Source organism: Bos taurus, chromosome 19 (assembly GCF_002263795.3).
Source record: "Bos taurus isolate L1 Dominette 01449 registration number 42190680 breed Hereford chromosome 19, ARS-UCD2.0, whole genome shotgun sequence".
Classification (NCBI taxonomy): domain Eukaryota; kingdom Metazoa; phylum Chordata; class Mammalia; order Artiodactyla; family Bovidae; genus Bos; species Bos taurus.
The window spans coordinates 12,123,952-12,139,098 of NC_037346.1; the positions used below are offsets into that span (position 1 = coordinate 12,123,952).

General features: G+C 35.9%; 1 protein-coding gene across 10 annotated transcripts in view; it reads right to left on the reverse strand.

Annotated features, from left to right (window-relative positions):
• The window catches only part of BCAS3 (BCAS3 microtubule associated cell migration factor), a 586,592-nt gene that overhangs the window by 424,240 nt on the left and 147,205 nt on the right, over window positions 1-15,147 (reverse strand). For all 10 annotated transcript variants that reach the window (XM_059878411.1, XM_024980624.2, XM_059878412.1 and 7 more), the window contains exons 10-12: window positions 11,927-12,003; window positions 8,447-8,530; window positions 1,223-1,393 (exon numbers count right to left, since the gene is read on the reverse strand). In XM_059878411.1, the coding sequence (XP_059734394.1) occupies window positions 1,223-1,393; window positions 8,447-8,530; window positions 11,927-12,003 (332 nt within the window). The remainder of the gene's footprint in view (window positions 1-1,222; window positions 1,394-8,446; window positions 8,531-11,926; window positions 12,004-15,147) is intronic.

Below are 15,147 nucleotides of genomic sequence, written 5' to 3' on the forward strand. Positions count from 1 at the left end.
GGTTCCATGCCCTCCTCCAAGAGAACTTCCCAACTCAGGGATCGAACCCACATCTCTTGGGTCTCCTGCATTGGCAGGTGGGTTCTTTACCACTAGCACCACCTGGGAACTGTAATTGGTTATAATTAGACTGATTCAGCTTATACAAAGTGTCGTTTAAAAAAAAAGAAACAGTATTAAACAGTATAAAAGAGATATATAATTATTTATTTATGGAACAGATGTCCTGATGAGATAACAGGAGAATTCTAAGGAACCTCAATTTTAACTTCAGGTTTGATATAACAGGTTTTAACATGTTACTTCCCAGGTGGCTCAGTGATAGAGAATCTGTCTGCCAAGGAGGAGACGCAAGTTTGATCCCTAGGTCGGGAAGATCCCCAAGATAAGGAAATGGCAACCCTCTCCAGTATTCTTGCCTAGGAAATTCCACAGACAGAGGAGCCAGGCAGGCTACAGTCCATGGGGTCACAAGAGTCAGACACGACTTAGCAACTAACAGCAACATCATTTTTTAAAAGGTTCTATGCCAATTATAGTGGGCTTCCCAAGTGGCTCACCGGTAAAGAATCTGCCTGCTAATGCAGGAGACATGGGTACAATTCCTAGGTCCAGAAGATCCCCTAGAGGAGGAAATGGCAACCCACTCCAGTATTCTTGCCTGGAGAATCCCATGGACAGAGGAGCCTGGTGAGCTACAGTCCACAGGGTTGCAAAAAGTAGGACATGACTTAGTGACTGAACAATAACAATAATGCCACTTATGGGGCTTCCTCGATGGTGCTAGTGGTAAAGAATCTGCCTGCCAATGCAGGAGACGTAAGAGACGTGGGTTAGAGTCCTCTGTTGGGAAGATCCCCTGGAGAAGAAAATAGCAACCCACTCTAATATTCCTGCCTGGAGACTCCCATGGACAAAGGAACCTGGAAGGCTACCTAGGGTTGCAAAGAGACAGACATGACTGAAGCGACTTAGCACACACGCATGCCATTTATAATTATTACAAAATATTGGCTATATTCTCTGTTGTACAATAATTACTCATCATTTTTTGAAAAAAAACAAACAAAATTCTAACCTGAAATAAACTTAACTTTCTACAATTCCAAATTAACACATCTCTGAGGCCAAACACACTTTGTACGATCTTGATCCCAAATGATATTCTTAATTGCTCCATTCTCTGCACAAAATGAACATTACAGGCATCACAAACTCTTACCTGGCCCTCTCCAACTGTTTCAGTGTCAATTACTGTGATGATTCCTGGGACCAGAGGACTCCGCCGTGAATTACTATGGATGGCAACATCATCTTCCGTCACACCTGAAGGGAGCGTGCCCGTCAGCTGGGTCACCACTTTCCCAACCATTGTCAAGCCAGTTTTCAGTGTCTAAACAATGAAAGGTAAATGTATCATTTTGCATCAATACTTGGATTCTAAATAGAAATATGTGTTTTGATAATTCAGATTAAATTCTTTATTTTCTAATAAGCTCATATGTAGCAGTGCACTGTCACAGAAATTGTCTGACTTTTTACACAATCTTAAATTTTAGTTAGAAAATTAGCACTAGGTTGAGTAAATGGTATCAGTAGGTACCCCCAAGTCAGCATGGTGAGAATTAGGCCATAGGTAAATAATTACAGAGTTTGTTTCACATGAGAATACAATTCTATTTTTATTAAAAATATTTTTTCGCTCTCCTCAGTGCATGTAACTTAAAATATGTGAAATATTAAGAAATAGGAACTATGTGATATTCTATTTTTTTTTAACTGTATACACCTAATTTTCAGTCTACTTTTTAGCATAAAAAAGACTAAGCTACAGATAGAATCCATACGTGAAAACGACTTTCTCATTTAAATCTATAACATGATGCTATATAATACTGTACATCAAGATTTGGTATGTAGGTAATGCAGACTCCATCTAAGATACTTCAATTACTACATGAATGAAATGTCATAAAATTAGTTAAAAGGGTTCTTTTCTCTCCAGAAACAGAAAACAATTTAATGCAATATTTCTAATATATTATTTCAATTAAAGACATGTTTCATAATTAATTTTAGTTCCATTTCATTCAAAACAAATAGATAAAAAAACTAACTCATCTGTATGTTTTCTTTTATGTGAATTTCATCTGATTATTCTCATAACCATTAACCAACAATCATGTTAAGTAACGGGAGTTTTTCTTATTCTCTGAAAGGAAAGAAAGCAAAAACAAAGAGAAAGCTGTATGATTCATACACATTAAATCTAACCATTAAAGCCAAAATAAACTGTCCAGTCTACATGGACATATCAAAAATTATGTACAATATAACAGACACATCCTCATTATTGTGAGGAAAAGTTTTTATTAAGATACTTTAAATTAATCTTCAATAATGTGACTTGCTCTTTTAAAATAATTATGCACCTATATTCTGACATATGCTGCATCTAAATTTTAAGAAGTATATTGCTTCCACAGCATATCAAATATTAATTTACAAATGATAGGCAAAGAAGGTTGTTTATAAAGGCCTAAATATAATTTAAGCAACAATAAGATGGAACTTACAAAAAGGAAATGCACATAATATATGTATATTTTACTGTAGCTATTAATATATTCCATGGAACCTTTATTATGAACTCGAATTGGTCAAGGCTCTTTAACAAAGATGTAGAGAGGTTTCCTCAAACACCTCAAACACCTCGGGTTTATAGAAGAGAAAACTGAGGCTACAGAAGTTAGGGAAAATGGCAGTTCAAACAGCCAGTCAATAACAAAGCCAGAACTCAAAACCAGGACTTGCTCCAAACCACTATCCAGTAATGCCCTGTAATCTCTTCCTGATACTACTTGTGATCTCACACTTGATGAATTCAGAACACAAATGTATACCGGGAAGGAAAAAAGGAAAAATAAAGACTCTCACAGTGTTTCCTAATAAATACTTAAATAAAATGACCAGCAAAGCCATTTGCAGAATTCAAGCAAAATGATATAACTTACAGCTGACTGAAACCAAGAAAAAGCCACAAATCAATTGTAACAGTTTTGTTTAGTGCTAAAAACTCAAACTGCAGTGATTAGAAAACACATCGGTGTTCTTCAATTAGCAGCCAAACATTTGCTTCAATAATTCACAAGAAATGACTTACACCAAGTCTGTTAGAGTGTTGTCCAGAAAGCCTCCAGAGGACCAACAAAACCAGACGCACAGTGTATCGGTGTCAAAGGCCGCCAGGAAGCCTGATTAACCTCTGAGATGCCTCGGTCGATGGCCTCGCTCCACTAATGCTAATGGAGATGCTCCCACTTCAACAGAGCTATCCCCTTTATCAAAGGAATGCCTTTCAGGTTTAACGTCTTGGATTGTATATACTCCCCATTTGCCCTTGAGCTTATTATTTCATGCTCTTATACCAATGAAAAGGAATAAAACTAAAATAACTGGAGCACACAGAAAGTGGGAAGTAATGTACCCAAAGCAACCACAAGATAAAGGGAACAGTTAATACAAGAGAACTGGGGGAAAAAAACTCCAGAAAGAGGGGGAAAACAAAGTAGTACGTTCCGTAGTCAAAGGTGAATAAAGTATTACAGGAGGAGTTAATGATGTTTCTCACTCCCCAAAAAAACTCAGGCCTACTGGTGGCACCGTATTAGTGGACCGAAATCTAAAGCCCAAACTTAACAGCCTCAGATCTGTACTTTGTATAGTAAGTGACAGGACAGTACTCTCATAGCTCATTAACTTTCCAAATAAGGCCTTAGGGTGTAGAAGAGGGGTACTGAAAGCTTTCCACATGAGTAAGGACCTTTACCTTGAGGAGAAGTTTGTTTCCATGTTAGAATCACACGTACCAATGAGCACTACTGTCCTCACAATCTGAAGAATATTACAAGAATACTCACAGAACTAATCTGGACTGTAAAGTGCTGAACCTAAGACTATAATGTATGTGTCAGATAATCTACTGTGACCAAAACTTCAAATGAACATGGTACTGATTCTGTTCTACTGCACAGAGATTTGCCAAAGGTCACTAGTCATCTTTAACCTTTCTCAGGCCGTATCAGTTGTCCTCCTTACCCATTAGGGCTAATGGTGCTGCTCTCACAAAAGCTGTTAGTTGTCCTAAGAAGTTATCAGATAACAGAGAAAGCAGAGGCATTTTTATTAAATCAATTCACCACGCTGGGTTTAAAACACATTGAAAAGAAAACTCAAATAGGACGGTTGCAGGGTAACTAGAAATATATGGACCAAGATTTAATAAATGTTTCAAAATAATCCAATTTGAACAATTTCAATATTAAAATTTTTCTTTCAACATGACCTCAGAGAATTTATTATTATTATATTCTTTACAAGGAAAGTCAAATAAATTATTTGGAAGGATGAATTTTAAGTGCTATTTAAAAATCCAGGGAGGGAAAAAAAATATTATTTCCTTGAAAACAATCCAAGCACATATACAATTAATACAATTTATATTTACATTTGTAATATGAGACATCAAAAAGAATTAAAAGTTTAATAACTAACCCTTCTATATAACAAAGAGATAACCTCTATGAAGCCACATTAAGAAGCTGTCGTCAGAGAGAAAAATATCAATGACTACTTTTGTCAGAGAAAGTGACTTAGTATTTTCTTAAGGAGCACATACACCACGGCTTTTAAATATTTTTTCATGTTACAGCTCAACAAATATCATATTACCTAGAAATTATTCAAATGGTAAGAATAATAATAATAAATTTTATTTTCTATTTTCAATATGATAGGCTAGGTAAATCAGATCAATCCTACCAATGAGAACAAGTAGGAAAACTAGAGTCTTTTTTTTTTTTTACTCTGCTTGAAGGTACTGAATATTTAACAAAACAGTGATGAGTTATCAGGTCCAAATCCAACAGAACAGGGAAATGCAGCTGTGTGAGCTGGTAGTTAGGCCTAAATGCACTGGATAATGGGCTTCCCCAGTGGCTCAGCACCAAAGAATCCACCTGCAATGCAGGAGACACAAGAGACGCAAGTTCCATCCTTGAGTAGGGAAGATCCCTTGGAGGAGGGCATGACAACCCACTCCAGTATTCTTGCCAGGAGAATTCCATGGACAGAGGAGCCTGGCGGGCTACAGTCCACGGACTCTCAAGAGTCGGACATGACTGAGTGACTCAACAACAACAACTAAGACTGAGCAGTGCTTCTGACAGACCTGTGGTGGGACCTAGGCTGTCATGTCCTGCTTTCCCTGCATGCTTCATGGTGAAATATAAAGGGACACACAACAGAAATAAGAGTGAACCTGTACTAATCAGGATCCCACAGCTATTTCAGGTGACCTCTATTTAAATAATTTAAGTACTTTCAATCCATGAAATTGGATAAAGATGATCCAAGCCTGAGAGCGTCACAGAACTCTGATATCATCTCAAACTAAAAACTTTTTCTAAAGATCTTTTAAATATATTTTAGCAAACAAAGAGTCAAGACATCATAAATGAGAACTAAGAGAAAAAGTAAACAACAAAAACACAACAAAAATGGAGCCAGATAATGGAATGATCAGAAACAGAGCGTGTTTACTGTGTTTAAACAGTTTGGCAATTTGACAAAAATTGAATTCATGAGAACGAAAGACTATCAGTATTTACTAAAATGTTTTATCAATACACACATGTTCGATTTCATCAACCCCTTTTGGTACATAGATTGAGGTAATTTTTATCATTTTCTCCTTTATTATGTTAATGTGGCAATGAGACCCACTGATTCTGAGTAATAAACCAGTCTTATATTGTGGAATTATCCCAAATGAATTGTGACACATTACCCCTCTGTGTAATTTTTTTTCTGCTAATATTTTATTTAGGATTTTTCATATCTATGTTAATGATTTAATGAGTAAGACAGGACTGTAGCTTTCCTTTTTCATAACACTCTTGTTAAGTTTCAACATCAAGGTGATCTTGCATTATGAAACAAGATTAGGCATAACCTGACCTTTTTATTCTATGAGTCTTTGCAATATTGCCATTGTTTATTCTTTTTCTAACTGAAGTATAGTTGATTTACAAGACTGTGTTAGTTTCAGGTGTAAAGCAAAGTGATTTAGTTATACATATACACATTTTTCAGGTTATTTTCCATGATAGGTTATTATAAGATATTCAATATAGTTCCCTGTGCTAAACAGTAAATCTTTATTATTTATCTATGCCATTGGTCATCTGCAAACATTAGATAGAATTCTCTGGTGAAAGTTTCTAGATTTGAAGATATCTTTAGTTTTACTTAGTAAAGTTTTTATACCCACTTAAACAACAAAGTACAGGAATTATCATGTAGAAAATGTAAAATAATAAATTTCAAATTATACTGCTTAATTATTGCAGTAATGTTTATGTTCTTACCACAGAAAACTAGAACTGCTTATATCTCAGAAGGTTAATTTACCCACAGTTACTAATACTGAGTAACTTACTAGAAGAAATTACATTTGGGGGAAAAATCACCCCAACTTTCCAATCTTTCCCATATAAAATATCCACACTTTGTGAAATGAAGAATCATTCCAGATCTGATAACATTTTAGGAAAACAATTCAACAGTATTTTCAAAGAAATCTCAAAATATTCATGTCATCTAATTCAGGAATCCATAAATGCACAGAAAAAAATTATATAACTATAAGAAAAATGTTTTTAAAATATTTCATGAAATTTAAGCTAAATATGAGTTAAAAGAGCAGGGTTCAATATATGACAGGACGTGTTAAGACTAGCAAGAAACGAGTGACTTTTGCATTCATGGCTATATTTTTTTCCTTCATTTTATAAATGTATAAGCAAGAACATGAATAAGCACTAAAATCAGGGTAAAGTAGTTAAAAGAAAAATTAAACATTAATCACTTTATTTAGGAGTTAATGGCAGAAACTTCTCTTTTGTCAGAGGTAACAAGGAATTGCAATCAACACCAACTGCACTGGTGACTAATGGCCCATTAAGGAGCTGTCATCAGCACAGTTTCGTGGAGGTTCAGTGTGGAAGACATGAGTGCGTTCCTCACCGGTCACAATATTGTGGTTTAGAAAATTAGGGAGTTTGGACTTGCTTTTTTTCAAAGCACATCAAGTCTAGCCTCGTTCCAGTAAGTCTATTTTCAGCTAACAGATAAACAGCTAAACAGTTACTGAATGAAGTAGGTCACTTTCCTTTTAAGTAGGCACACAAACACACAATTATACCAAAGAAGAGCTGGAAAATTATCGCTGGTCACACAACTAAAAATTATTCAGAATAACAATACAGTGAGCTATCCTGACCAAAGTGTGTGACGCAGATAAGTCAGAAAGAAATTGAATACTTGAGAACTATATCTCATTGGTATATTGTAAATTAACTAAATAACACCGACGCTGCCTTTACTGTTTCAGATTTCTCTTCACTGAGCTAACCATCATAACTTTTTCATACCCAATAGAGAAAAGTAAGCCATTCTTACAAAGATTCTGAAATCTAATATATGCTGCTGTAAGCAAAAAGCCATTCAGTATTTTCCTTTGACTGAAAAATACGTAATGCTTCTCTCATCAAACCCCATCATGGAAGCATTTGTGATCAATCTTGAAGTATTTCTGTATTTGTTTTACATAAAACAGTGTGACCTTTGATTCCCTCCCTGTGGTTTGTTTTAAACGGTTGTTCTTTTCTGAATAGTTGTGCTTTCTATTACATGCTGTCATTCAGATTCACGATGTCATCCCTATTATTAGAACTGTTTTGTTGTATACTTCACAATTCAAAAGAACGGTGATTATAAGGATACCTTATAATCAGCATAAAGTTTACGAGCCATCATCAAAATGAACCCTCGCGCATACACAAAAAGAACTCACTTGACAAACATGCAGGGGGCAGCTCTGTGACATGAAAGGGTCTTTGAATGCACCAGGGCCTTCACTCAAGTTTTCTTAATGACTAATATTCTTTTTGTGTCAAGAAGATTCATAAATGTTCAAAAATGCAAAGGGATGTCAGTATGGGTAGAATGATTCAAATCACACACACACACACACACACACAAATAGAATCCAGAAGTCACTACTTAAAATATGCAAAGCTTCTTTCCAAAGTAATTAGATTATAGACTTCGACCTAGCAAACAGACATAAATATCTTAAACTGGACAAACGCAAACCTTAAAATCATTACAAGAGAAAATAAAGTGTGATTTAGGAACCTTAAGAGATTAAATACCTAATCATTTAGGCACCAATTCTCAGGTGACAAAATAATTCTGACTTACTTTCTAAATTTGTTCGACACTTGTGAGTGAACAGGGAAGGGAAAATCTCAATACAATTCAGGAGAGAAATGGGATAATTACTCCACGTAATCAAACCTCCCAGAGACTGCAGGCTACTCACTTTAGCAGCACTAATGACTGTGGCGGTGTAAGACTGAATGTTGTCTCCACAGGCTCCACCACGGGACTGATGACATCGAATCAACTGCAAAGAGAGAGAGAGTGACCATTCTGTTCCACTGTTTAACTCTACAGGCTCTTAGGACAGAGCTTATTTACCACATAGAATGGTGGTGATGGGTGGGAATATTTGCATGAGCCCTTTTTCGACAAACAGCTAAAAGCCCTGCTGAGACACTTTTACCCCTTTTTATAATCTATCGGTGCCACTCAGGCAGTTTCATGCTCAAATACGATTTTTAATTACAAAATGAATAGTCTTTAAGAATTTATAAACTGAAATGGTAGGATTTGAGATCTGGCAGACTTTCCACAAATAAATTTTAGAAACATAATCAAAGGACTTAGCCACAACTTCCTAACATTAAATATTTAACATGCTAGCAAATTGGAGGTTTTGTCCTTTTAATTCCTACATAAAGACAGCAAAAGGAAACTTTAAAAAACAGACAAAAGAGTGTGCCATATTTCCATTTTCGATTGTGTTTGTGGGAAAGCGGCAGAAATTGTGCATAAATCAACTATGACACATATAATAGCTGTCCACTTCAGAGGGCTCACTAGTTTTAACATCAGAAGGAAAGAGACATGTCCTTATTCGTGTCTGATGTAAATAAGTAACTTGCCAATTTTCAAAATGAATCACTAGTTTCAATGCATGATTCTGTCATGTGTTGAGCAATAAACCAGGACTAAAGCCTCCACTGCCCTTACACTCTCCAAATTTAGGCTTAAAAAAAAAAAAAGAAAGCGAAATATAAAAATTATTAGCCATATTTTTATACCGAAAGGTTTTCAAATAAAATGGCAATAGACTATTAGAATAACTCCACACTGTGATATGAATTATTAAAAGCCTATAGAAATCAAAATCTTCCTCTCCCAAAACACACACACACAAAAAGCCTTAGATAATTTAAAACCACCCACCTGATAAAAACTAATGTGTGAACTTTTATTCTTTTATTTTAAAATCAAAATTTTCTTCATCTCTGACATTAAAAAGAAACAATCCCTTAAAACAAGAGTGGTGAGGTATTTCCCAAATCACAGGTAATTGGTAAATATAGTTCCACACATGGGAAAAGAGAGAGTCTGAAAGGTGCTCATTTTAGCTAATGAAAAGAATCTCCCTCATTCACCCACTCACTCATTCATTCATTCATTCACAAATACACATTTGAAGAATTATAAAAATTATCCCTCTGCTGCCTCCTGCAGGACATGCAAGGAAAGACATAATCTTAGAAACACTACCATCTTCTCCCAGTCTCAGCTAATTAAAATAATCAAGGAAAAGAAGCCATACTATTACCTCTTCAATTCAACTAAATCCGAGTTAGCATTTCTACATAAACATAACTAAGTCAGAACTCTGTTTAAAACTGAGATCCATTGCAAAAATTATATTTGCATCTGAGGTACATCAAAATGAAAGATAAATCAGAAATTTCTGTAGTGCAAAACTCTTATCACGACTAAATTCTAGGAAATACTGGTGAGTGAAAAAAGCAGTGTACAAAAGAACATATATATCTATACACACACACACACACACACACACACACACATATAAAATGTTATCTTTTAGGAAAGAAAAAAATAAATATATCAAACACATGATAAAATATATAAGCATATAAATAAAATATAAACAAAAAATACACAATTACCTACCAAATAATACATTATTTATACACTATGTATTATTTGGTACACAATCATAATTGAATAATACAATGTAACAACAATGGAGGAATGCAAAAAAAAAGGGACAAAGAACAAACTAACTCAACCTATGAACACAGTATTTGATCTTATATCTTCAGTCTTAGGAAGTAATAAAGTAGAGAGAATTGCAAAAAAAATCCTGAACTCTTTTTAGTTGGTTTGATTTTTGTAGCAGTGTGAGCAAGCAATTCTACAATTCCTTTTTGTATTACAGAACTGAAGAGATGAAGAAAACGTGCTGATGTCACAGTCTCCTATCTGAAACAAAGGACATATAAATAGGAAATGGGGGACAAACAGAGAGAATCCTGTGGAAATGCCAATGTGAACTCTTCATTTCCAAAATGTATTATGTATATATGGAAATACATGGGTGCACAAATATGCATCTATGTATATTTGCCTATTTATGTGTATATATAGAAGTATGTTTGGGTGTATAACATGCATGTTTGTGAACTCTGTCCACTGAAAGAGTCTAGAAGCAAAAAGAACCCAGAAACAGTAAGTACGTCTACTGGACAAAGTTTAGGTATCTGATATCACTGTCAATTTAAAAGAACCAGTAAAATCAGAGAATTCCAGGCCTGAGACAGGGCAAGTACAAAGATTTATGATAGTGAGCAAGGAAAAAGTATTTCTTTTTTAATTTTGATGAAGCCACAACACAATGTCACAAGAAGCAGACTAAAGAGGCTCTTTTGATTGACTCTGGGATAATCTGAAAGCCAAAATAATTACAGACAGAAAAATATTAAAAACTACTGAAAAAAAAAGGAATCCATGAGCCCATATCAAAAATACAGATACAGTAAGACTTTTTTAAAGATGGGGAAGTTCTTGATTATAATAAAGAGCCAAATACCTACTGGTGTAGAGTAGAACTGGAAAATCATTGACTTGGAATATTTGTAGGAAAGACTGATTCACGCAAGAATCATCAATGGGTGCTAAGCTTAGGTAAGGCTAAGATTTTGATGAAAAGTAGGATGTAAGCCTGCTCTTTCCAAATTATCTATTGGTTAACAAGAGGAAAAAAACAGTGATTATTCAGTATGGAAATTGGACAAGACCCTGACAAAATTAGCATCACCAACAAGGAACAGATGTGTATCATGTACCTCCAGATGTGATGCTGTGGGAATTACAGAACAACCCCCGCGCACTGTTCCAGCCAGAAATACAGAACCCGGTTATAATCAAGAGAAAACATCAAAAAGCTCAAAAGAAAAATCATTCTATTAAAATAAAAAGAATAAGGGGCAGAGGTAGAGGGTTGTTACCAATCTTGTAAAAGACAAAGCAAGAAAGGGACACTCCTACAAGATATAATACCTGATCCTAGACCTGAGGCTGCACCACAGGAAAGAAGCTTTTTACAAATGACAAGATAGGGTTAATTGACAAGATTGGAACAGGGACAGTATAACAGATAAAAGTAATTTATCAACATTAAATTGGCTGATAACAAGTATTTTGGAGGCACTGAGATATATGCAACTTACTCTGAAATGGTTCAGAGGACAAGCTGAGTTGAGAGTACATGGGTACAGTTGATTGGACAATTTTGTGGTGCCCAATTAAAACAAAACCAAACTAGTAAGGTACACATTCATTACTAGTTGTGAATTACCTTTGGAAAACTCAACACTTGCTCCATAACAAATATTCCTACACGGGCTCTGCTTACCTTGTTTTCTGCATAAGCAAGCCAGCGACTCCCAAGAGCAACAGGATTCATGTTGGGTCCAGGACAAGGGTAGCAGCCTGAAATTTATCAAAGGGCAATGTTAAGACATTTCTTAATAAACTTTCTGTTGGTACATCACATTTTGATGCCATAAAACCAGAAAAATCAAGGGCTTTTTTTCCCCCAAATCTCACTTAAAATTCTCATAACCTAGCTATTATTGTAATAGCTCAAAAAGGTTCCTTTTTTTTCCTCCTCGATAGTTTCCTTTGGCTTTTGACTCTGTTCCAATAAGAAACAAATCTGGGAAGAACTGGTATTCGCTTTTTGCAAAAATTGGGCATTTTTAGTTACTCCTAGAATAAGAGAGAGAAGCCAAGAAGAACCATGTAAAGTTCATAACCCTACAGTTTCAAAAGTCTAGCAAAATCATCTGAAGAAGAAAGAAAAGGATACAATTGACTCTGGAATTTAAGGGCAAAGAAAAGGAAGATGTACACCTTAAATGAAATGACATAAATATGAAGGAAGGAGGTAGAAGAAGTAAGTTAGGTATGGGGCCAATGGGGAGAAGAAATTCACAAAGGGTGCATGAGCAGATGCTGGGGAACTAATTTACACAATCCTGAGCATTTCCTTTAAGCATCCAACTTCATTCTTCTTGCTTTCAGCCAAGCCAATAACAAACTGGTAAAAAGGATTATTTTGCGGTTCTTTTCCTAAAAAAAAGTAATCCCATATTCCCGACAGTGGACACCCACACCATGGAAACACCAACGCCATCTTCCTGAACTCCACTGAACAAGACACAACACAATTCATTCAAGTAAGTGGTACGTGTCATCCCTGAGGCTCTCATCTGCCCTCCTGACTACGCCAATAAGGTCTCTGGGCAGAATGTCCTCATCCATCAGCTACACAGGACAATATTTCAGTGGCTCACAGAACTGCTTTTAAAGGACTACTCAAAGGAGACTGGAGAATCAAAGGACACCAAAAGCCTAACCCAAAGAATCTGAGGTCTATCATTCCACAAGTATCTCATTCATATTTCACAAACACTTTTCTCTAAAATGTACACTAGAGCAAGGGCCCCCAACCTCCGGGATCTAATGCCTGATGATCGGAGGTGGAGCTGATGTAATAATAATAGAAATAAAGTGCACAATAAGTGCAGTGTGCTTAAATCATCCTAAAACCATCCCCTCTCCCCAGTTCGTGGAAAAATTGTCTTCCATGAAACCAGTCCCTGGTGCCAAAAATGCTGGGCGCTAGAAGATCAAACTGAGGTTATCCGTTTCATAGTTTGGGGCTCTATTTGGAATCTGAATTAATATAATGAGACAGGTTTTTATAAAAAAATAACTTTTCTTACCATGGCAAAAAAAACAAAAAAACAGCCAAACTGCACGAAACACATGAGCGTAACTGGAAAACAACAGCATGATTGGAATAGCATGAACAGCACACCTGAAAATCTCTGCCCCAGCAGAAAGCTTCGGTCTAGTACTGATCCTGAGAGGAAGGGAGCCATCAAGGCATGAATAGTAATTAACTACTTTGACTAGTACTGTCAAAAATAAAAATAGTTTATATGTTCAGTAATATACTTACTATCTTTTCGCTTTATTTTCTATCTTCCTCCCACTTGATAAAGATCAAGCGTTTGTGTCTTTTGTTCACAGCTAAAGCTCTACTGCCTAAAATAATACCTGACAAACAGCTTAATAAAAATGCTGAATAAACAATGTACCTAAATATTAACCAACCTTAATATTTATCAGGCATATAGGCAAAAAAAAAAAGTCATCTACTGAAGAAAATTTTTCTAATAGTGTGCTTGCCTACTCTCTAGGTTAGGCTTTCTGTGTTCATTTTAAAGCCATTTTTTAACAGAAATCTTCCTTAATTGTACATTCGTGCTTCCCTGAATTCAGGAAGACTTTTGAGTAGCAATTTCTGAACTGATAATGCTGTTGTTTTCACAACCACTAGACAATCACAAGTCTCTGTTGTTTCTGGTACCCTTTAATTTTCATTTCCACTCCTTCAACTCCATCAATTTTGAGTTTACTATTCTCTCTCTCTCTTTTTTTTTTTTTTTTTGGCTACATTGAGCGCCTTATGGGATCTCGATTCCCTGATGAGGGATTGAATCTGGGCCCTTAGCAGTGAAAGCATGAAGTCCTAACCACTAGACTCCCAGAGAATTTCCTGAGTTTTCATTTTTAAAGAAGATGAGGAACTTATAAAGAAGATATGATCCTAAGAGAAAGTCCATATGTCATACAAAAATACAAGGTACTACCAGCTTTATCATTTGCTGCTCACTGTTAAAAGAATTTCTTTCTGTGTATTTCAGAGTTTAAAGGATGGTGTATGGAAAACTTTGGATTCCCGAAAAATCAGCTTCTGGGTAACTGTGATGTTACTATCATCACTGAATGCACATTATGGACGTATCCATAGAAAAAAGGACTTCCCTGTCGGCTAAGCGGGTAAACAACCCACCTGCAATGCAGGAGACACAGGAGATGTTGGTTCAATCCCTGGGTCAGGAAAATCCCCTGGAAGAGGAAAATGGCAACCCACTCCAGAATTCTTGTCTGAAAAATCCCATGGACAAAGTAGCCTGGTGGGCTACAATCCAAAGGGCTGCAAAGACTCAGACATGGCTGAGTGACTTAGTATACAATATAAACAAAGACAACATACTTTAACATATATATTGCACAGTATTTACATAGTAGATTTCATTATTACACTCCCATCTAATTCATACCAAAATGTACTTTATCTGCCTGCCAATATAGGAGACATGGGTTCGATCCCTGGGTTGGGAAGATCCACTGGAAGAGGAAAATGGCATCCCACTCCAGTATCCTTGCCTGAAAAGTCCCATGGACAGAGGAGCCTGGCAGGCTACAGTCCATGGGGTTGCCAAAGAGTTGGACACAACTTAGTGACTGAACAACAAATATACATATTTCACATACACTTTCAGAACTGGAGAAAAGAGCATAAACATGGTCTATAAGAAAATTTCCCCTTTTAAAATGTAATGTAAAAAAAGAACCAAATGAAAACCGGAAATAAATACCTGTGAATTGTGGCATTATATTAGAGGTGAATAATCTCTTGAATTTTAAAGTCAACATGTGCTTAGTTGCTCAGTCAAGTCCGATTCTTTGCAACCCCACAGACTGTAGCCTACCAGGCTC